Here is a 22,736-nt window from a genome sequence, read left to right on the forward strand (position 1 = left end):
AGTTCCCCTGGCGGGGGGGGGCCGGCGGCCAGGAGGAGCGAAGCCCCGGGCCGCGCAAGGGACGGCTCCGGACGGGAGGCGGCAGGCCGGGGCAGCCCTCCAAGCTGGCTGGAGCTCAGCAATGGGCCGGCCCGCAGGAGGAGGCGGAGGCGGGAAGGCTGCCGAGGGGCTGGGGGCAGGGGAGGGGACCATCGGCTGGGCAGGGCCGATAGCCTATCTCCCGAGCAGCCAGCCCGGCCGCCTCTTCTTCCCCGCCCGCCCCAGCCGCGCACGCCTCCCCCGCGCCAGCCGCGAGATGGGCAGCATCGCCAAGGAGCCGACCCCCAGCGCGGAGCCCGGCGCGCCCCAGGAGCCCAAGGAAGCCGCGCACACCGAGCACCGGGCGGCTGCCAAGAGGGAGTACCATCACCGGTAAGCGGGCGGCGAGACGCCAGCGGCCGGACGAAGCTCCCCTTCCGTGGCCCTGGGGGCTGCTCAGTCCCCCCCCCCCCCGTTTCTCATCTGACAAGTTGGGACGACACCCCCCCCCCGTGGGGCGCAGATAGGGGGGAGCCTGCTGAAGCGGCTGCCTGCCCCTGCCTGCGAGTCGCTCTGTACCCCGCGATTAAGGGGGAAGGGGGTGGCCCTTTTGCACGCGGTGTGTGTGTGTGGGTGAGATCAGAGGACGGGGGGCATGGGGGGAAGGCGCACCTGCAGCCCTCTCTGCTGGCGGAGGCTGCCACCCGGCTGCGCTCCGCTCCACAGCCCCCGCCATAAGATGGGAAGCGCCAACCCCCCTGCAGTTGGGATCTGGGGACAGAGGTTATCTCCTGGGACGGGAGGTGGGAGACGTCCTCCGGCAAACAAGACTGTTGGGGGGGGGGGCAGCTGGCAGCTGAAGGAGGGGAAAGTTGAAAGGAGGTGGAGGAGCAGCCTGGAGCCGGGGACAGGTGGGAGAATGGACCCTTCTCCTCCTCCTCCAAGGCGGCTGCTTGTGAGAGAGTGCCTGGGAATGGAGCGGCTGGGCCTAGCTAAGCGTCCCCAGCTGGGTGCTGACGGCCCAACGGTGGGCTGACTGTGCGCTTGAAATATGGAAACAGGACTACTACGACCCCTGGGCTCTCCCGTGCGTGGGTGGCACCCCCACTGGTCCTGCCAGTTATCCCCAACCTCCTCTCCAACTCACAGCAGTCCCTGTGGGCTGCATCTGTGCCAAGCTCATCACCTGAAAAATCCTTCCCTGAGTGTTCTCCTGCTGCCCTGGCATTGTAGTGACATCAGCAGCTAAGAGACTGTGAGCCTGCTCCTTGAATGCTGCTGGGGACGGGAGGTCCCTTGCTTAGGGAGCCGTGTCCATTTCTTCCACTTGAAGGCCGATTTCCATCTCAAAAGCCAGTTTTCTGCTCTAATAACTGGCCTTGGCTCTTTCACGCTGGTCTCTTCTTTGCCGGCTTAAGTGGGAAGTGCCTCTTCGGTTCCTTCTTTCCTTCTCAGGAGTCATAACTTGCACCTGGGACAGTCTCAGGTGCTAAGGCCCCACATATGGACTCAAAAGGCTTAGAAGGGTACAAAGAAAGTGGCTGGGAGTTTTAGCCAAACCACCCTGGTAGCAGTGTGTAGCTGGCCAGGAACAGCCATCAGAAACGGGACTGTGGATCATGAGCATTCCAGCCACAAAGCAGAAGGGGAGTTTGAAAAGGCCAGAAGAAAGAGCTGAGTCAGCCCCTGCAGGACCCCCGTCCCTCAGTATTTCAGTTTGTTGGTTTGTTTCTCTGCTTTTCTTGAAAGCCCACCTGGATATGCAGAGCAAGTGCTGAATGGGCTACCCCAGGCTAGCTGAACAAGGCCTGCCGAGCCATTGGCTAGTAAAATGTCTGGCTAGCGTGCTCACAGTTCAGTCCTTTTCTGCTGTATTTCGTGAGCGTGGACTTGGTTCCTGGTTTCTCTCTTCAGGCTGCATCTGCACCTTAGAACTGCAAACCAGGACGTAGGAACTGGGAACCAACTTCAGCCTCATTTACTCTCTGAGAGGATTGGCTTCAGATCCGGGTGGGGGCCACTGGGGAACCTGGCAGCTTAGCAGATGCTGCTTGTTTCCTCAGGTACCACTTGCATCCCGTTGAATGCTCAGGACAGCCTGCTTGGGGCTTCTCATGCTTCTCTGGCAGCACCTTTGGATGCTTGGTCTATTCATCATGATCTGCCAGAAGACCTCTCCCCCTTTATTCTTGCATCTCTTCATTCTTCAACAGTGTGCTGGTTCTGAACGTTTTTATGCTTGGTGTGCTGTGTTGCACAGGATCATGGCACAATAGGACCAGTATAGAAACACCTCTCCATGACTGCATTTGTATGTTTTTGCTGCATTCCCCCCCCCCCCCCAAGCCTGTTTTTGAGCTCAGCAACTTTGATGGAGAATTCAATAATTTACAGAGCTCTTTTGTCAGCCTCTGGTACCACTTTTGGAGGATGGAGTCCAGTGGCAAAACCGAAAAAGGGGGAAGAAAAAACTCCAGCCTAGAAAAGCAAGGTAACCAAAAAAAATTGAAGTCCAGTGGGCCACACCTGCCCATCCATGCTTTTAAGGAACCCTTCCACGAATAATAGAATAAAGGTTGTATAATCCCCGCCCTTTTTTTAAAGCCTTTCCAGAATCACAGCTCTTGAGATCTTGATATGTCCCAGTTCTAGCCCAGAACCAAAGCTCCTCTGGAAAGCCTGGGGTTTACAACATTTCCAGGTTTGTCTGGGCACAAGGAGCATTGCTGAGAAGCCAGGGAGTGGCTTCTACTTCACTGAATGTGTACGTAGGCTACTTTTCTCTTAGTGGGCTACTTAGCAGAGATGGCATGTGAGCAATGCTCCCACTAAGCTGTGGGGTCTTGTGAGCAAATATTCTACTTTGTGAGCTACTGGCCTTAAAGTTGTGAATGAGCAATTTGGCTACTGCATAAATCAGTTTGCTCTGAAGCCCTCCTTCCTGAGCTGAGACAAAAATGTGTGAGCCAGAAGCTAAAAAACTGTGAGCTAGCTCGCACTAACTCAGCTTAGAGGGAACACTGCATGTGGGTATGGAACTGGCACTGAAGACATTGGCTTGGTGAGGTCATTGGATGGCTCAGCTCCCTATTTCAGATTTCATGTCTGTCTAATTTTTATCCCGCCTGTTCTCCAAGAAGCTCCGAGCAGTGTCCATGGTTTTCATTTCCTCCATTTTATCCTTACAGCGACCCTGTGAAGTAGTTTAGGCTGAGAAAGAGTGCGACTGGCCCAAGGCCACCGGTGAATTTTATGGCTGCGTCGGGATCGAAACCGCTTTCCCCAGTTTTAGTCTGACACATCGGCCATTACTTCTTTCTCCCCTCCATTATCTTTCTTTTGGCTACTTGGGTGGCAACTCTTTAGAGCACAAACTGTCGTATTGGCACTGCAGCTATGCACAGTCTGGGGAACCAGTGAGATGAAAAGGTCCATCTGATGATGGTCCAGCAGAATAAGCCCTCTCAGGGATTTCCGCAGAACTTGGGTTGTTGAACATCAACGCATGGAAAGCACATTCCAAAGTCAGTTTTGGAGGCTGAGCTGAATGTGGTACCACCACTGAGAACAAAGCCATTTGCACTTTCCAGATGTAAAGGAACCACTCCTCTGGCCTCAACCAGGTTGCTTCCTCCCCACAGCTCAGCCTAGCAAGGTGGCTTCTGGAAATTCCCCATTCCTGCCATCTGTTCTCCTTCAGTGGGGGGAAGTCATCCAGGAACTGGTTAGGTCACGCCTCTGCTCGCTCCGCTCGATAGGCTATGCAAATTTCTTTTGTTGCATGGCTCCTATTGGAGTGGCCGTGGCCGACCTCTCCAGTTCCTGCATAGCCCCTGCGCTCGGTAGGACGACTGGAGCTCCTACTCCAAGCTAGAGGGACTACATTACTCAGAAAAACTTTTTAAAAAGCACCAGAGACATTCCGGTTCCAGGAAGTCAAATACCTGCTTACCGGAGGGTTCAAAGCAGTACCGGCAGAACCCGGAAAAACTGAAGGAGAAGACAGACATCGGCCACTTTCCAGGGACCTGGAGGGAAAGAAGATGGCCGCATCGCTGGAACAAAAGGAGCAGCTGCCTAAAACCTCCGAGGCATCGGGAGTTGGCCAGCCCGGCGTCCATTCCTGCCATCTGTTCTCATGGCGGGCCCAGGCATTGGACAGGAAGGGAGGGAGTCCCAGAGGGAGGAGAGCCACTGCCCCTGCAAAGAAGCCAATCGGAGGCTGTCAGGCTGTGCGAGGGGATGGCATTTCGTCAGCTGAGTTTGTGAAGGTGGCTGTGAGGCAGTTGTCAAATGCTGATAGCAAAGAAAACAGAATCTTTGCCCAGTCCAGAGGATTGCAGGTGATGATGAAATGACCTGACGTATGGTTTGAGATAAGCATTTCCCCACCTGTGCGGAACCCTCCCACCTCCCAGGCTTCCTTTGGGGTGGCAGCCAGTACAGTCTTGACCAGAAGAGTTTTGGGCACACAGATGGGTCTCAGGAACTGCTCCCCAAAAGCTTTGTGTGACCAGTGAGGGGACATCTAGCAGCCTTCGTCTGGGGCTGCACAGCAGAAGGGAGCTGGGTACAGCCTCTGTCTGGCTGAGGAAGCAAGATCTAGAAACCTGCAGGGCCTCTGGCACATCATCTGGAAGCTCTGATGAGCAGACTAGATTTACTTTTTTAAAAAAAATAATCTGGATCTTATGCTTGTAATGAAAAACTGAAACGAGCCTGGATGGCTTTTGTCTGAGGAGGGAGAAATGCAGACGGTGCCATATCTGAGACAGACTTTAAAACCCTTCTGGTACTCAGAGACAAAAATGGCAGATGAAATCCAAAGCACAGCTGGGAAAAACGTAATCCCAGATATGCTTTCACAAAGTTGGATGGTGATCACGGAATTAATTCTATTGGACAAAGTGATGCTGGTCATACTGGTGACTCCATGACAGTGTCACCTCGATGGGGCACTGCAAAGAAGTTATTAGAAAAAGGAGATGGAGAAAATACACGGAGCTCAGGGTGGTGTACATCGTCACCCCTTCTCCATTTTCTACTCACAACAACCCTGTGAAGTAGGTGGGGCTGCTGGACAGTGATGGGGCCAGGGTCAGCTAGCAAGCTTCATGGCAGACTAGGGACTTGAAGTGAGCTAGAATTGTCCTTAGCCATTGGCTTATACAGTCTTATTCAACCCGGGTGTCTTGGGCAGAACTTGAAATTTGAGGCAAGCTTTGAAGTAGTCAGTGGGAAGGAACAGGATCTGTAACGAAGTAATCAGAGGCCTTCTTTGAGCCATATGTATACACTAGGACAGGAAGGAACCCGACACTCCTCTTGTAGTCCACTTCTTGAAGTGTGAAGGACTTGACACTTCAAGTTAGGTTGGGAACCTGCATGACACACATCAAGAGTAAAAAACAAAAGCCATGTCACATACCTCTTATTAAGACCAACCAAATGACACAACAAGAGTCCATGTTTTTGGGTTCTCCAGAAGTCTTCATCAAGCAGAATACTTAAAAGGGTGAGATATGCTTCAGTCCAATATGTTAAGATCTTTTGTCTGCAAACTGTGCCGAATCAAGATTTCCATAGGAAGGCAAGGAAGCTTTTGGAGGCAGATTAATTTAGGTGCTGGATTTCTAGCCGTATCCAGTGTGAGGTTTCTTAGGAGAAGAGGAATGGGGAGGGGACTACAATGTTGTAAGGCCACCTTACCATAACATAAGGATGTTAGCAGATAAACTATACGTTCACTTGATCTCTCCATCTCTAATACGAGGTGCCGAAGGAACGTGTGCACTAGATGGCTGCCACATGATAGCACTGGATTCACCTAAGCCTTTCTCCAGATGGAACATCTTTGGCCCACGGAACACAACTTTCTGACTCCCCCCCCCCTTCCTGTTGCAGCCCCAAATGACCCCCAGAATGCTGCTTCTGGGAAACAGGGGAGCCCAAGGAGTGACCATTGGCATGGGGGGGGAATCTTTAGGCTGCAACGGAGGGGGGGGTTGAGAAAGTCAGGCTGCACGAGTGGAAATTATTCCATCTGTGGAAACCCTCACTTAAGTCGTGGGATGCTTTGGTTGCTTCTGGAGTTAGCGTCCTCTGTGTGGTGAGCTGCCCTTGTGCTTTCAGGGTCTGGGGAGATGGGGTCCGCTCACCACTGCAAACCTTCTTTTCTCCTCCTATTTGGAGCCAGAGTGGCTAAATTAGCAGGAAGGCCTTGCAAATGTCCTGTAGCAGTGAGAGGCAGTAGTTTGGATCAGGAGTACTTGCTGAGCAGGGAAAACTAGCTGAGTTTGCCAGATATGTGCAGTTCCTGTGGTTACTGTGACTGAAAGAGGCCTGGAGGGGGTCCCAAACTGCTTCCAGATGTGCTGTGCTTGGCCTCTAGCCTCTGAATGTGTGTATGTGGCGATACATTGTGGGGGAGTCTCACTGTGCATGCTTTTGGCTTCCCTTGGCAAAGTCTCCTGGTCCCTGCTTGTTCATTCTGAACTCCAGGGCTGCATTCCTACAGACTCCATTGGGGAACAGGTGTGGAGCCGCTGGAATGAACAACCCATTGCCTCAATTTCTTTTGCAGAGGGAACAGCGAGGGGGCGGAGGGGTGGGAGAGAAGTGGAAAGAATATTGTTTGTGTGTTTCTGCAAGCATAGATTGGGCAATTGGAGAGACCCAATCGTGATTCTTGGTATCATAAAACATAATTAGAAAATGCTTCGGATGCTTGTGGCAGAGCTTTCTGTGGTCACCCTGTGTGCTCCGGCCAGCGAGTGTTGGCGGAAGAGAGGAGTTTGCCTGCTGTTGTGAGTTGCGGGTGGGTGGCTGAAAGTGGCTGGTTGGTGTAGAACGGACTTTTTATGCCCAGTCTGAGTCTCTGGATCTTCTCCTCCAAGAACCTGTTAGCAGATGTTGCATTCATGTGGTTGGGGGAACTGGAGGGCGGAGGGGCTTGATTTCGTAGTTCATAAATCCCTGGTAATGGGAAACCTGTTGACACAGCCTGCCCTGGAGCAATGATAATATTACACAGCCTCTCTGCTCGCCCCTCCTCTGTCCAGCATCCAGCAAGCTAACTCTCTCTGAATATCAGCAAAGACACTGATGCTCCAGCCTGGAGCACCAGTAGCATAGAAGGGGGCGGGGGCAGAAATGAAATGAGGCACAGAAAAAAGGCAAAGGAGAAGGTCCTTCCTAGGAAAGACAGTGCAGTCGAGGTTGCATTGATGCCAGAGAGGAGTTGCATTGCTGATGAAGGGCCCCTAATGAGGGAGGCGATCAACTGTAGAACAGGACCGGCTTGTCCCGTTCACATAGTTACCTCACCGTGCCATCTGCTTTTCAGGATCTTTGTGAACCGGAGCCTGGCGCTGGAGAAGATCAAATGCTTTGGTTTTGATATGGACTACACTCTAGCAAGTAAGTAAATGGCAGAAACCTCCTTAAGGTCTCCGGCAGCAGCATGAAGGGAGGGGGGCTTTTCTTGGGTGGGCGGATCTCTGTGGTCTGCATCTCTTTTCCTTGTGAGAAAGTAGTTCTGTCACGGTGGGCGGTTCCTCTTTGGAGACTGTTGAACCTCTGCTCTGGTTCTGTAATTAAACTGAAGCAACCATACAGTGATCTCATGTCTTAGTGTGGTCCATCTGACCCATGCGTGGCAAATTTGAGAACCAGCTGTACCAGGAGTCAAGCTAATCCATCGCCTGTTTCACATAGTGGCCAGCCAGATGCCTTTAGCTGCCCTCTGTTGTATGTTCCTCAGGAACTGGCATTCAGAGGTACATTGCCCTTGCACATGGAGGCTCCACTTAGTTCTCATAGCAAACAGCCATCAATAGACTTCTCCATGAATTTGTCTGATTTCTCTCTAAAGCCATCTAACCTAGTGGCCTTCACCATATCCTGTGGGAGTGAATTCCATAAACTGAACTGAGGGAGCCAGTCGTGCTTCACACTATAATCTTGGTGCTGCCACCAAAAGGGCTCTGTCATTTTCTCCCCCAACCCAGCCTGTGATAGTGATGACTCACCAGCTTCCCAGGTGATCTCATTATCAGGGTGGCTTATGCTAGAGAAGATGTTCCTTCTGATATTCTGCTCCTGTACTCTTTAGTTACTCACAATCTTGTGTATTCATTGGAAAAGAACAGTCAGTCTTGTTATTTATTAATGGCAGTGTTGATATCATTAGGTTTACATTGAAGGTGAATTCTAATTGGGTGGGTAGTATCACTGTGAAATGGGAATTGCCAAATGCTTTAAAGGGGTTTTTTTGCCCTTTAAATTTAGATAATGGCTTTATGCTTAGTTTTGCCCTGACTTGGATAGCCAAGGCTAACTGGATCTTATTAGATCTTGGAAACTAAGCAGCTTCAGTTCTTGTTAGTACTTGGAAGGGAGACCACGAAGTCCAGAGTTGCTGTGCAGAGGTGGGCAATGGCAGGCCTTTCATGTCTTGCTTTGTTCGTCTTATGCCTTAAAAACCTTATAGGGTCACCATAAATCGGCTCTGACTTAACAGCGCTTTTCATCACCATATGATTAGTTTTGTATTTTGGTTTTTATTGTATATGTACAAAGTCCTTTGTGAGAAACTCTGTCTTAATTATTCTGTGGGTTTTTTTTGTGGTTGTGTTTTCTTTTCTGGCAAACTAACATGCTTATTTCTGAGAAGGTCAAAAGCAACATTTTTGTGTTGGGAACAATCAATGTAATTGCATCAGAAATGTTGTAATAGTATGGCCTGGATAGCTCAGGCAAGCCTGATCTTGTCAGATCTCAGAAGCTACGCAGGGCTGACGCTGGCGAGTACTTGGATAGCAGACCTCCAAGGAATACCAGGGCTGGGATGCAGGGGCAGGCAATAGCAAACTACCTCTCTGAATGTCCAAGCCCCACTAGGTGTTGCCAGAAGTCAGCCAGAACTTCCAGGCATGCATTCTCTCTCTCTCTCTCACTCACACACACGTTCGCACACACACACATACACACACACTATGTTGTAATAGTACTTGGGCAAAAATTGCAAAACAATGTTCTGGACTAATTGATGTTTCTGGGAACTTTTTAGAGGCATCCCCACAACAGTCTAGTTCCGAAGAGTACTTGTAACAGTTGCCAGGTCAATATTTGGCAGAAGAAGATATTAGAGTTATACCCTGCCCTTTGCTCAGAGCGGCCTACAATCTCCTTTCCTTTCCCCTCCCCACAACAGACACCCTGTGAGGTAGGTGGGGCTGAGAGAGCTCTTTCGAGAATTGCTCCTGAGAGAACAGCTCTGAGAGAACTTATGACTGACCCAAGGTCATCCAGCTGGCTGCATGTGGAGGAGTGGGGACTCAAACCCGGTTCTCCCAGATTAGGGTCCGCACACTTAACCACTACACCAAACAGACTGTTGGGTTCACTGCCTATAATCCTCCAGAATTATCAAGTCAGAAGGTTGTAACTGTTTAGGATGGTACTGTAATCCCAACAGTGATTAAGTTCATTAAATCATTTTATATACTGTATGCACTTTGTGCCTTGTGTAAGCCGACCTGAGCCCGTTCGCGGAAAGGGCGGGGTATAAATACAATGAAATAAAATAAATGAATAAAATTGTTGTTCACTTACATGTCAGTGATGATTTAAAAAGGGATGAAATGCACTGAATTCAGTGTGGTGTAGTGGTTAGATACTCCTGGGCGCCCTGGATTTGAATCTTTACTCTGCCATGAAGCTCAGTGGATGTGTTTGGACCAGTCATTCTCTTAGTCCAATCTACCTTACAAGGTTGGTGTGAGGACAGAATGGGTGGAGAGAGCCATATGTACTTCCCTGAGCTCCTCGGAGGAAGGATGTAATAAAAATTGAGCAAAAGAGTGCATTAGCAGTGAAGTTTTCTTGTTTTTAAATAAAAAGTAACAGAAATGGAAACTATGAAGAGGAATGGCATGTGGCAAAGACACAAACACATTTCTTATTAAAGCAGAAGAAACTTCTGCACCAAGAAAAAGTCTAGTTATGTGGAGGTTCAGTCTGTCGTGATGGAACCTTTCTGTTCAAAAGCAGTATATCTCTGAGTACCAGATACTGGCAACAAGGAAGTGTAAAATCATCCTTTTAATGCTCTACTTGTGATCACCGTTTCTCCCAGAGGCATCTGGCTTTCATATGCAAACCATGACTGCCCAACCACATTTTAATTTTGTATAAATGGTTTAATTTGTGTGCTTTTTCTGAATTCTGTATTTTAATTTTAGGGGGCTGTTCTCCGGTGACAGAAAAGGAGATTAATCCCATGGTGATAGGATGAGTGGTGTCATGTGGGGGCAAAGAAAGGCAAAGCAACAGTGTTTGACAGCCAGCACAAGAGCTTGCCTGGGTTTCCTGTGTTCCCGGAGAGCAGTTTTTGTGTGGTTATGAGAATGTAGATGCACCTGCGCAGAAGGCCCATGTGATGGCCATCTCGTTCTTTGCCTTTGCAGTGTACAAGTCTCCAGACTATGAAGAGCTGGCTTTTGAACTGCTGCTGGAGCGATTGGTTTCTATTGGATACCCCCACGAGATCCTGGAGTATAAATATGATCCCACTTTGCCTACCAGGTAAGAGAACCCGACCCAGGCAGCAGCGCCATTTTGAGCCCTGTCTGTCAAAGGAGCATCAGGCATCCCCAGGTGGTCTGGGAAATTTAAATGTCCCAGGAACAAGCCAAGCAGAGCATTCCCTGCAGTGCTGTGAGCCAGCCTTGCAGGGGCCACTCAGCTCAGACTCAGTCAGCAACACTAATGGTGGTCATGGGCTCACCCATTGCCTCCAATGACACTGTGGGTGGAGGCAACGTGTGAGCTGACATCTATCGTTGATGCGGCTGAAGATCCTCCTGCACCGTTGCCGGGGCTGCTGGGGCATGGCTTTGCTTGTTCCTGGCTGGCACACCCCTCCAGAGCAGTGGCCTCCCACGGGCCTGGGAGGCTTTGCTTCACAGCCTTGAGAGTCTGCTCACAGACCCTTCTCTTTCCTTCCTCAGGGGCCTGGTATTTGATGCCTTGTATGGGAATTTGCTGAAGGTGGACTCCCATGGGAACCTGCTGGTGTGTGCGCACGGCTTCCGCTTCCTCAAAGGGTAAGGGCTCTCTGTAACTGCAAGCAGAATGCCTCATTCCGCCCAACCCCCTTCCTTCCCCAAGCATGGGCTTTTTTGGGGTTCCCACAGAATAATTGTGTGACCCTGAAGATCAGTAGCAGAAGCTGTTTCTTTGTGCAGTCGTCTCTCTGGATGAGCCCACCCAGCATTGCTGCTTCCTGTGCACCCCAATGTCTCTGCTGTTTGTGAGTTAACAGAGGTCACTGGGGAGTAGGGTTGCCAACTTCCAGGTGGGGCCTGGAGATCTCCTGGAATTACAACTGATCTCCCGACTGCAGAGATACAGTGCCCCTAGAGAAAAATCACTGCTTTGGGAGGGTGGATTCTATGGCATTATACCCTCCCCAAACCCTGCCCTCCCCAGGCTCCACAACCCAAAATCTCTAGGTATCTCATAACCCAGAGCTGGCAACCCTGCTGGGGAGGCATTTTTGCTGAGGCTGCTGGCTGGGCAGACTGGTGCTGAACTGTTTGCATCTTGGGGTTGCTGCAGTTGGGCCCTGAGAAAGGACATCTTAAGGGGAAAGGAGCAAATGACGGGAGATTGGCCACTCCCACTTATTGGCAGGCATCTGTGATTGGCCTCTCCTGCGTTTCCTCTGCCAAAACAGGAAGTAGCTGGTAGTTGTGAACACTCGAACCCAGCCGCGTGGAGGTGTCTTTGGCACTCTGGGTCGCTCACTCAGCCACATGGTCCCCTGATAGGAGCTGTATTTATATCTCAGTTTTATCCTTCCCTCCCTCGGAGGAGCTGAAGATAGGCACACACAGGTCTGCTCTCTTCAGTTCTGTCCTCACAACGACTCCGTGCACCAGGTCAGGCTGAGAGAGAACAGCTGGCCCCAGGTCACCCCGTGAGCATTGTGGCTGCTGAGGGAATGGAGCCCAAGACGCTCAAGTCCTAGTCTGACACCGCTGCCTCAGGCTGGGTCCTGGCACAGCTCCTGGGCTGAACGTTTACACCAGTGGTATCAATATTTTAGCTTCATTGATCTGGAATATGTCCTTTGAACAAGATCCCAGTGCAGGAGGTGTGTCTCTTTGGCGGTGGCGGTTCTGAGACTCACTTTGTATCAGGAAGTTGCCACCTGCTGTCTGAAAGATGGAACCACCACTTCCCTTTGTGGAATGCCTCCTGCTTCAGCAGCATTCTTGCACCCACACCCCAGGCACAAGGCTGAGCCATCTGAACGGCTACGGCCCCTGCACAGGCAGAGGCTTCGTCTTCCCGCAGAGGTGATCCTGGCTCGGACGACGGCTGTTTTAGTGGCAGGCTGAGAATAGCTTGAGCAGGAGGTGTGGGGTGAGGGGAGGGAGTGGGGGGGATAGTTCCCAGCTGCTGTCATGATGCTAAATCCTGCTAAGAGGACTTTAGCCTGCCAGTGGCCAGGTTGTTTCTGATGTAAGAAATGTCATCTTTATTGTCCTAAAGCCTAGCATTCCTTCTTCCACCACTTGGCACGGAGCCACCGTTGGCCTTTCTGGAGTGCCTCCCGTCATTCCAGCTCAAGGTCTGCTACAGGGGGGGAGACTCAGGGAGGGTCCAGTGAAGGATTCAAGTCTGATGGACACTCCCCCCCCCCCATTGCTGTGATTTTACAGCTAAAATGTAGTTAGACGGGGGAGGAGGGATGTCATTGTAAACCAGACTATCCAGAGCCTTCTTGCTTCAGTTTAAGAAAGGTGTCTGGCCTTTGTTTCTACCATCTCTTTCTAGCCTGGGGGCTGCTGAGAGGACCGTTTAGGCTTCCCTGTGTTTTGGGCTCTGGGTTTTGATGGGCTTTTATTGCCGCTGGGTTTTTACATGGTTGTTGCATTCCAATGATTTTATGTTTTTACAATTTTTATCTCGCTTGATTTGGTGAGGCATCTCAAACAGACCTGGTGTTATAAATATTTTAAACAAATGCTGTCCCAAACTGGGCAGGGCTTGAGGATGAATGAGAGTCTTGCTCCGGAGCAGGGGTCGTTTCGTAGAAAAAGAGCTAGGGGAACTCATTAGCATAACTCATTAGCATATGCCACACCCCCTGACATCACCAGAAGTGTGTCATAAGGCCACACCCCCTGACATCACCGGAAGTGTGTCATAAGGCCACACACCCCGCCCCCAACGGTCCCGGCCGCCACCGCCAGCCTTGCTGCTCCACTGCCGAGCCCCATGAGGGGCCCAGCGGTGGACCTGCAAGGCCAGCAGGAGTGCAAGGAAGCCCTGGAAGGCCCTCCCTGGCCCCAGGCAGGCAGGGGTGGGGAGAGGCAGGGAGGAAGCAACTTACCCTCCCTCTTCTCCTGCCTCCTCCTGGCTGAATGAGGGCCGGAAGCGGGGCGGCCGGAAGCAGGGGGCGGGGCTTCATCATGTGCCCCGCCCCCCATACCTCACCCGGGGGAACTGCGATCCCCTGCGACCCCCATCCCCGAAATGACCTCTGCTCCAGAGCCCGAGACACCTCTACTCAGCTCTCGTGCAAGGGCCTCCCTTAAACCTGGGAAGGGGCTTGGGGTCAGAAGGCAGCAGAGGAACAGACGGCAGACAAGTCTGGCAAATGCCTTCCATGCCAGCCCTGCTCTGTCCCATGTTCCTGGTCCAGTCTGTTCCTCCGTGCCTTTTCCGCCCTGTGGGATGCCCCGGCAGTTCCACCTCCAGCAGCTATTTTTAGCAGCTGAAGCCCGTGTTGTGTTTCTTTCCACAAGGGACAGAGCTATTGTTACAGGCTCTTGTGTGCTGCCCAAGGGGCTGAGTGACTGGGCAGCTGCAGGCGCAGCTGAGGAGCCGGCTTTGTAGCCGAGCCGCAGGGCCACCAGGGGACAGGAAAACATCCAGGAGATTTAGGGAAATATGGGCACACTCTCCCCGCTGATTGCTCCCAGCCCTGAGGGGACATTCCAGGCAAGGGCATGCACAAAGTCATCCCTTTCTCTGGGCCCACGTGGGACGCTCAGTCCGGAGACTTGACTTGCCTGCACCTGGGTCTTCCGGAACAAGAACGAAATGGGTGCCGCTGCAGGTGAAGCGTGGGAAAGGCAGTGTGGGGGCAGAGGTCAAAGGCGACCTGGGTAGGAAGGAAGTAACAAGGGTTTTGTGTGAGGTTGCCAACCTCCAGGTGGGGCCTGGCGATCCCCTGGAATTACAACTGACCCCCAAATTCTCCTGGAGAAAATGGTTGCTTTGGAGGATGGACTCTATGCCGTTATACCCTGCCCTCCCCAGGCTGTACCCCCAAATCTCCAGGAATTTCCCAACCTGGAGCTGGCAACCCTAGCTTTGCAGCCTGACTATGGGGGCCGGAGAGGCATGGAATGCTGGAGAGATGAGGCTGCCCCTTTAGAACTGCCAGGTGGGCCCAGGGTGGCTGTGGTGGCTTTGAACAGTCACCCTTCCAAGCCCATGGAGGGCTCTCTGCAGCCTGAGCCACCCCAGGGAGAGGCTGGCGTTTGTTCTGTGGATGTCTGCAGTACTGCAGCGGCAGGGGAAGGGGCAGGGGGCAGGTCTGGGGCTTGTCATAGATGGGCTGGGAAGGAATGGGGAGGCAAGGGCAGGCATCTGGGCCGGAAGGTGGCAGCTTGGCCTTTCTTGCCCTGCATTCCCACCTCACCTGTGTCACTTTCTCCACTTCCAGGGCTGAAATCTGGAATTTTTACCCAAACAAGTTCATCCAGAGGGATGACATGAAGCGCTTCCACATCCTAAACACTTTATTTAACCTGACAGGTATGTGCAAAAGGGACCTGTGGGGGTGAGGCAGCTCCCCTTTGTAGGGCCGAAGTTCAAGCTGTGGGGACGCTCCCAGGCACCCCAAGTGTGGGGCCCTGGGAGCCCCTTGGGGCATGTGGGTGCTCGGCTACAGAAGCCTCCCCTGCATTTGGCCCAGTGCCCCCTTCCCATGGGGTCCCCTGCCATCTAGGTTCAGAAAGGAAACCCCAGTCAGAGTACAAAACATCAGCTGGCTAAGCTCCGAGTGCCCCAGGGGCATGTCATTGCTGCTCTTCAGGGGCAAGCAGCTAGTTCAAAACCGGAGACAGCCGCAGTCAGGAAGGACGGCATTAGCTGGAAAGAAAGGGTGTCTTTTCGGAAGGGACTCTTTAAATATTTTTTAAATCCCTCCCTCCTATTAGCATGCATAAGGTGCCTAACAAAATCAAATCGCTTAAGTGGTTAACAACAAAACAAGCAACAACTCTGGCATGCTTGGTATCCAAATGAAGTCGCAGTGATTTGATGCAAAAACTAACTGCTTGCTTGGGCCCCTCTGTCCACTGCTGATAGAGGCTGTTCTCCCTGCTCAATGGAAGGCTCCTCCCCTGCAGTGGTTTCCATTCTCCCTGTCTGCTTGTCTGTACTAACGGGAGGTTCCTTTTTGTACATGGTTACAGTCCAGTGAACAGGCTTGACTCCCCACTGCTGTCCCCCCCTTCTCCCATCCCAGCTGAAATGCAATTCAATCTGAGAAGCCTATTTTCAACACCAGGACTCAGTGCTAGAACCCAGGAAAGAAGAGTGATGGAGTGGTTGCTCAGGAGCATGGACAGAGTGCATTTCTTTCATCGGCACCCACCCCGACGTCTCTGAGGTTCCACCTCGGTGGAGCAAGAGCATTTTTGACTGCTAAATAGCTGCAGTGGGAGGGGCATTCAGACCACATAGAGGCGGAATTGGAATTAGAAAGCTGAGAGACGAACCCTTCCCCTGTGCCATTTTACTGGCCTCAAGCAATGCCCCCTCTTGGCTACTATTTGCCCCTTTCAGGGATGACTATCCAGGCAGTCCCTCTCATCTAATTGGTCCTGAGTTGAAAGAGAAGGGATTCCAGGTCACTGAATGTGGTGGGCAGGTGGACTGGGGCACTTTTCCCCCTTTAAGTTGTCACTCCATGGAGCTGTTTTTTTCCTGGATGTGACCTCAGTGACCTCTTCTTCCTTGTCTCTCTGCAGAGACCTACCTCTTTGGCTGCCTGGTGGATTTCTTTACCAACTGCTCCCGATATGTGAAGTAAGTATGCTGAGTTTGCTGTGGGTTGGGCTTCAGAGCCTCGTTAGGGCTAGAAACATGCCTGGATTCCTAGTGTGTTTTCACACAGTGTGTTTTCAAAATTTGATTGTGCTGGTCATGGGAGAGGAAGACTGCAAGAGCTGTGCCTCCAGTCTTTGGAAATCTGATTCAGCCAGTGTCTGGAATTTCAGGAGGCCTGTGCATTTTCATAAGTCTTTTCACAGCCTGAGGGGGCAGGAACTTATTTTTTGAAATGAAAGTTTGGAATCTGTAGAAGCCAAATTTGACAGCCATTACTGCCTTCTGTGCTTTCTCTGCCTTCCTGTGGAATCTCAACCTGGGTGCAGCCAGTGCAACACTGACCTGTTCCCGGGTGCAACACTGACCTGACCTGGGTGCAACACTGACCTATTCCCGGTTTTATTCCAGTTGTGACACAGGCTACAAACACGGCAACCTCTTCATGTCTTTCCGGAGCATGTTCCAGGATGTCCGAGAAGCCATGGACTACGTCCACCTCACAGTGAGTGGGTGGATGCTGGGGAGGTGGTTGGGGATCTCTACTGTGGAGTTACGATGAAGTGCTGTCTACTTTGGGTCATGTAATCATGTTTCAGCATCCTAATGTTGATGTGAAAACATGTGCTAAAGGTGTGATAGTCTGGGTGGGCAAGGATACCGCTAGATATCACCCACCCTCTTTGAATCCATCCCAGCTTCTGGTCTGAGTAGGATCCATGCACACTGGGAGAGTTCAGTCAGTGCAGTCCAACCTCCCTTGCATGCTTGAAGGCCATTTCTCAGTCAAGTGATATCATTTATGTAGATGTTACTTTTAAATTTGCAGAGTAAATAAGGAGAGCACACCATGTGTAATTTGAGCTTTAAAGAAACTTAACTTTACTAGAAAATGAAAGGGGCGGTTACATTTGGAAGAAAATAAAACTGTCTTAGGTAAACAGACTACATGTTTACAGTTAAAAGGTAAAAGGCTTAAAGGGTGCTGCTTCTTGCTCACAAGCAAAGAACCGAAACTGTTTATAAAAACGCAAACATCCAATATATTGATCAGTCAATTACAAGTCTATAGATCACTTCATTTTACTGATACCACCCACAACTCTCCTGTGTGAATTTATTTATTTATATACGCCGCCCTCCCTGCCAAAGCAGGCTCAGGGCAGCTTACAAGGCCATTTGGCATCATAAAAACACTAAGACAATAAAAGCAAATTAAAATCATAAAAACAGTTTCCAAAAGTGCTACACACATAGGGTGGCAAAGACTGTCCTGATTCTACTTAGTTACAAGCTAGCTAGGTAGTTTCCTGTTTAGAACAACTATAGAGTTAACGGAAAGTGTAGGCAACTTGTAAATAGTCCAACAATTTACCTCCTACCTGTCTGTTAAGAAAAAACCTTCAAGGCATTTTACGATTAACAACTTTATAAAAATAAATCAATAAAATAAGAATTAATACTAAAAACCCTTAATACTAAAAGCTTGAGTAGAAGTAGCAACAAAGACTGGCTAGGTCAGCCTTTCAAAAGTCTGAGAGAACAAACAGCCTTTTCCTGGTACCTGAACGCCAGTAGGTGATGCCAGCTGAGTGTCCCGGAGGGGAGGGCATTCCATAAATAAGGTGGGTCTGGAGAAATGACTCTTCTGAAGACAGGATCATTGAGAGGGGCCATGGTTCAGTAGTTGAATGTCTGTTTGGCATGCTGAAGGTCTCACGTTCAATTCCAGCCTTCGTCAGTTAAAAAGATCAGGTAGCAGCAGATAATATAAAAGACCTCTTCTTGAGACCATGGAGAGCCACTGCCAATCAGAGTAGACAATACTGGCCTTCAGGGCTCATTTTGTAGAAAAAGAGGTGCAGGAGCTCATTAGCATAGCTCACTAGCATAACTTATTTGCATATGCCACACCCCCTGACATCACCGGAAGTGTGTCAGAAGGCAACACCCACTGCTCAGGCTCCACTGGACTGTTTTGAATTGCTAGCTGTTGGGGGGGGGGGGCACGTGCAGGTCTGTCCTCGCAGAAGAGGGAGAGCTTGTACCTGAATAAAACTTGACCTTAAAGGTGCCACTGGACTGTTTTGGACCGGGGGGGCGGGGGGGCTTTGCAACTTACGTGGTGGCTTCTTGCTCTGACTGAGGGCTGCTGGGAGCAGGGGGCGGGGCTTGTTGCATGTGCCCGCCCCCTGGGCTCTTTACTGCCGGAGCTCTGCAGTGCAGGTTTTCAGATGCAGCTTGTGGAGGACAGGCGAGTCTGTATGGCAGAAGGCAGTCCTTCAAATATCCTGGTCCCAGAACGTTTGTTTGTTATTACATTTTTATCCCACCCTTCCACCAGAAAGCTCAGGGCAGCATCCATGGTTTGCCCTTCCAGTTTGGAAATGAGATTCTTTCCTCCTGAGGCTGTGGTCACTGGAGGCATAACTCCATGTGGGGAATTAGAAGGAAAGGAATTGACAATAAAACTGCCAGTGGTTTTATATAAATCTGTGACACAGCCTGCACTGGGAACATTGCTGTTCTGCATGTCTCCAAATGGATTTCCAAGTACTGCAGAGAGCATCAAATGATCAGGAGGTCAGAGCTCTTTTCCTATGAGGCTTTTTGAGGGGAGGAGAAAGAGGACCAAGAGGGACCTGGTAAAAGGACATTTATTCATGCACTGAATTTATTTAAAATATTTCTACCCTAATCCTTCCCACTGAATAAGGTATGCCTGAGGTGGCTAACAAAGCCAACTGGAAGGAGTAAAATGACGAAGGGTACACAGTTAGTAAAGTATTAATTCAAGTATGATCAATTAAAAATAGAGAAAAACAAAGCTGGAACAACTTCCTAAAGCCATTCCCTCCTCCCCATTCAAAGGCCAGCTTAGACAAAATTATTTTCAGTTGCCATCTCATAGGAAAGAAGGAGAGGGTGTAGCCCTCTTTTCTTCCTACTGGGATTTCAAAGCCACTAACAACATTCTCCCCCTTTCCATTTTATCCTCAGAACAACCACCCTGATAAGTATGTTATAACTGTTGATGTATGTTGAAAACTTTGTGGGTGATTAACTGACTGGTTTGTAATTTTGGATTCTCAGGACTTTTGTGTACTGTTTTGCAGTTATTGTACATGTTATAAGTTATACTTGACCTTAATAAACATTTTAAAAATTAAAAAAAAAGTAGGTTAAGTTAAACATGAGTGACTGGCCCCAAGTCATAAGGAAAACTGGGCTGGCCCAGCAATGTGCCAACAGAAAGGAAAAATGCCAGGTGATAGAGGACTGATCTACCACCTGGGAGTTTTTCCTTGTTGTTCTGTTAGCCCCCAGTCACCTACCCTGTTTTCCCGAAAATAAGACCTAGCCCAAAAATAAGCCCTAGCAGGATTTCTATACATTTGTGGTATAAGCCCTTTCTATGGCTTGTTGCCGTAATAAATGACTGAACTGAACTGGTATAAGCCCTAGTGTGTCTTCTTGAGAAAAAATAAATATAAGACAGTGTCTTATTTTCGGGGAAACACGGTAGTGAGCTTCCATGGTAGAGTGGGGATTTGACCCTGTGCTTTCCAGATCCTAGTCCAACACACTAACCACTATACCACACTGGAAGTCAATATCTGATGCCGATGCAGCTACTGTGCATGAAACGAAACAAGGAATGTAGAGAGGAAGATTCCCCCCCCCTCACTACTAGGAATTGGGTCACTTAGTGCAATGAACCTGGCAAACAGGTATTTTGCACAGTGCAAAACATGGTACCGGCCCCAGACTCAGATGGCTTTTCCAAAAGACTAGATGTATTCTTGGGGGACAAGAGACCTATCAGTGGCCATTAGCCACTGCTGCTGAACGACTCTCCTGGCTCAGCAGCGGTCTCCTTCTGTCTGGCACCTGCAAGCTTTTGGCGGACTACTGTGGGAGTGAGTGCGCCACACTGGATGGACGAGGAGTCTGATCTGGTAGGACAATTCTCACCTGCCTCTGTTCATGTGCCTGTCAAATACGGCTTTGGAACTGAGCGTGTTGCTATCCTGTTGCATGCCAGATGCAGTGCCTGAGGGTGTCATAAGGAGGCAGAGTCTTTGGCGGTGGCAGGTAAGGTCCCTGATTTCAGAGAGAACCACTTATGGCCCTATTTGTTGCCTCCATAGGGCTGCCTCAAGGAAAAGACGCTGGAGAACCTGGAGAAGTACGTGGTGAAAGATGTGAGTCTTACCCAGATCATTTTTTAAAATTATATATTTTTTCACATTACATTCAAACACATCCCTATTCCCGTACATATTGTATACTCTACCCTCCCTCCCCCCTCTGCAGAGTTTATATGCTATTTCTGTGTCTTCGGCAATGGTCCTTTATATAAGTCCTCCTTCTGTCCTTCTTGGGCCCCTGCCACACGGCAGGGGAAAAGCCCTTTAAAGCGCGGCTTTTAAAAGCCGCGCCAACGTTGATACGGCTCGGCGGGATCCCACGGATCCCCCGGCCGAGCCGCCTTTTCTCCCCGGCGCGATCAAACGCCGGAGAGAAAAGACGGCTCTAACCGGGAGCCGGCCGATCTGCGCATGTCGGAGCATGCGCAGTTCGGCTCCGGCCCGGGCTTGAGATGTTGTGGTGTGATCGCGCCGGTTTGACCCGCCCCCGAACTGTCCCGCTCCCGGGCCAAATTGCCTCGTGTGAACGGGGCCTTGCTTCCTCTATTTCCTCGCGTCCTTCTTGGTTCCCTTTTCTTCTTCCTTTTTCTCTTTACATTCGTAGCCGAAGATTATTCCTGTTCTGAAATCAGAGGTGGGAAGTTTTAGTATAACTTGGATGGTTATTTTTCTCACGTATTAATCATCTGCCTTTTCTTATTTTCTATTCCCCCCCTCCCTTTCTTAACTACATATCCTTTCTAGCCAGGGGCACAAACCTAGGAGCTTCCACCGAACGTCAGACCTTTGACCTTCCATGACCCATTTTAAATACAAACGCCACTTTTTCCTAGTCTTTCCTATTCTTGATTTCCATAGTTCATCTTGGTTAGAAATAGTTATTATGTCTGATTGAATATATTCAAATAAATAATTCTGCCAATTTGCTACTGTCCATTTGGTTTTATCTTTCCATCCATATGCTATTACGACTTTTCCAGCTAACGCCATTGCTTTAAATAAGTCCTGTCCTCCTTTTCCAATAACTTGGTTGCCTAAATTGCTGCTTAACATCAGTTCCAGATCTATCTTCGGTCTTATTGCAAAGAATAGTCTTACCCAGATCATGAGTTGGGGAACTGCTTGGATGCGGGACACTTCTCCAGTCTATCCCTTGCATCCCGGCTGCCTGAAAGGTGGCACGTGATTCCTCTCCTTTTCTGTCTGTGCCCCTGAGAGCAACATTCTCCCCTCCAAGCGTTGTTATTGTGTTGGCCTTGGATAACACCACCCTCAGGAAGTCACGAGGTCTTCTGCTCAGAGATCAAGGCTAGACAAGTTTGACCTTATTCACCCCTTCCCTTTATTTCCATTCAGAACATCTAAGCCAGTAGAGGCCTTAGAACTGGGGTCTGGTCTAGATCAGTGGTCTTTAACCCATGGGTTGGGACCCTCAGGCAGGTCACAGATCCTTTCCTACTGGGACATAATCTCTGTAGGGCTGCCTTTTTAAAGGACCTGCTACATAGAGAGCGAGGGTACCATCCCGTGCTGCTTACTTCTCTCTGTGTGCATGCTGAGAAGAGCAGCAAGACAGCAAGGTGAGGTCGTGCCATGGTGGATTGTTTTATGGCAGTCAGCATTGGGCTGTTGCTCAGTATGGTACACCTCACAGGCTTGTGTTTCCTGTGCCCAGCTCTTTGGCCTGCTGCATACGGTTTTGGCCTTTTCTCCTGCTGCATACAGTTTTGTCCTTTTCTCCAGTGAGGTCATGACTTTGGCTTCCCCACTTCCTGTCACCTCTGTGATGTGCTTGCATGGGTCCCACATTCGTTGGGTCCTGGGTTTGGAAGGGTCGAAGGCCACTTGGTCAAAGTGGGCCAGGGTACAAAATCGAGCTCATTCTTCCAGCGGTTATGTCTGCATCATTCCCTCCAGCTGTACCACAACTGTCTGTGCCGTCCCCCCAAAATGGGAGGGGTAACTCCTTTCCCAAGACTGCTACTGAGGGATGGGGGGAAGGCCTCCCTCCAGGGCTTCTGGTTCCTGTGCTTGGCATCTGAAGCCAGTGCATCCCCGCTGAAGCCTCCCAAAGATGTCTCCACAGCACGAGATCAGTTCTGGTGCCCCTCCTCTTTCCCAGACACAGCTTACTCTGGCTGTTGCTGGTTGAAGAGACCAGCCTTTGCTCCTGGTTCTCATCCGTCTCATTCTTGCATGTAGCCTCGTGTTCCCCTCCTGCTGAGCCGCATGAAAGAAGTGGGGAAGGTGTTCCTCGCCACCAACAGTGACTACAACTACACAGACGTAAGTTGGCTTCTTCCCAGGGCAGGTGGTATGTATGTCTGCTTGGATCTGCATCTGTCTTGCCCCTTCTGCATGCAGGTTAACCTTTTGAGTTGGATCTCCTTGGGAGACCCTTTACTCAGGTGGTCACCATCGGCCTCCTTCCCT

The 22,736-nt window shown here is 50.3% G+C and overlaps 1 protein-coding gene across 1 annotated transcript in view; it reads left to right on the forward strand.

Moving 5' to 3' along the window:
• The first annotated feature begins 26 nt into the window (after nucleotides 1-26).
• NT5DC4 (5'-nucleotidase domain containing 4) overlaps nucleotides 27-22,736 on the forward strand; it is a 33,240-nt gene continuing 10,530 nt past the window's right edge. Inside the window, exons 1-9 of the mRNA XM_015421140.1 lie at nucleotides 27-411; nucleotides 7,364-7,437; nucleotides 10,488-10,605; nucleotides 11,031-11,126; nucleotides 14,765-14,856; nucleotides 16,077-16,134; nucleotides 16,564-16,657; nucleotides 20,304-20,357; nucleotides 22,506-22,589. Coding sequence (XP_015276626.1) covers nucleotides 122-411; nucleotides 7,364-7,437; nucleotides 10,488-10,605; nucleotides 11,031-11,126; nucleotides 14,765-14,856; nucleotides 16,077-16,134; nucleotides 16,564-16,657; nucleotides 20,304-20,357; nucleotides 22,506-22,589 — 960 coding nt within the window. The 5' untranslated portion in view covers nucleotides 27-121. The remainder of the gene's footprint in view (nucleotides 412-7,363; nucleotides 7,438-10,487; nucleotides 10,606-11,030; nucleotides 11,127-14,764; nucleotides 14,857-16,076; nucleotides 16,135-16,563; nucleotides 16,658-20,303; nucleotides 20,358-22,505; nucleotides 22,590-22,736) is intronic.

Source organism: Gekko japonicus, unplaced genomic scaffold, assembly GCF_001447785.1.
Source record: "Gekko japonicus isolate JY-2015 unplaced genomic scaffold, Gekko_japonicus_V1.1 scaffold13, whole genome shotgun sequence".
In the NCBI taxonomy this organism is placed as follows: Eukaryota; Metazoa; Chordata; class Lepidosauria; order Squamata; family Gekkonidae; genus Gekko; species Gekko japonicus.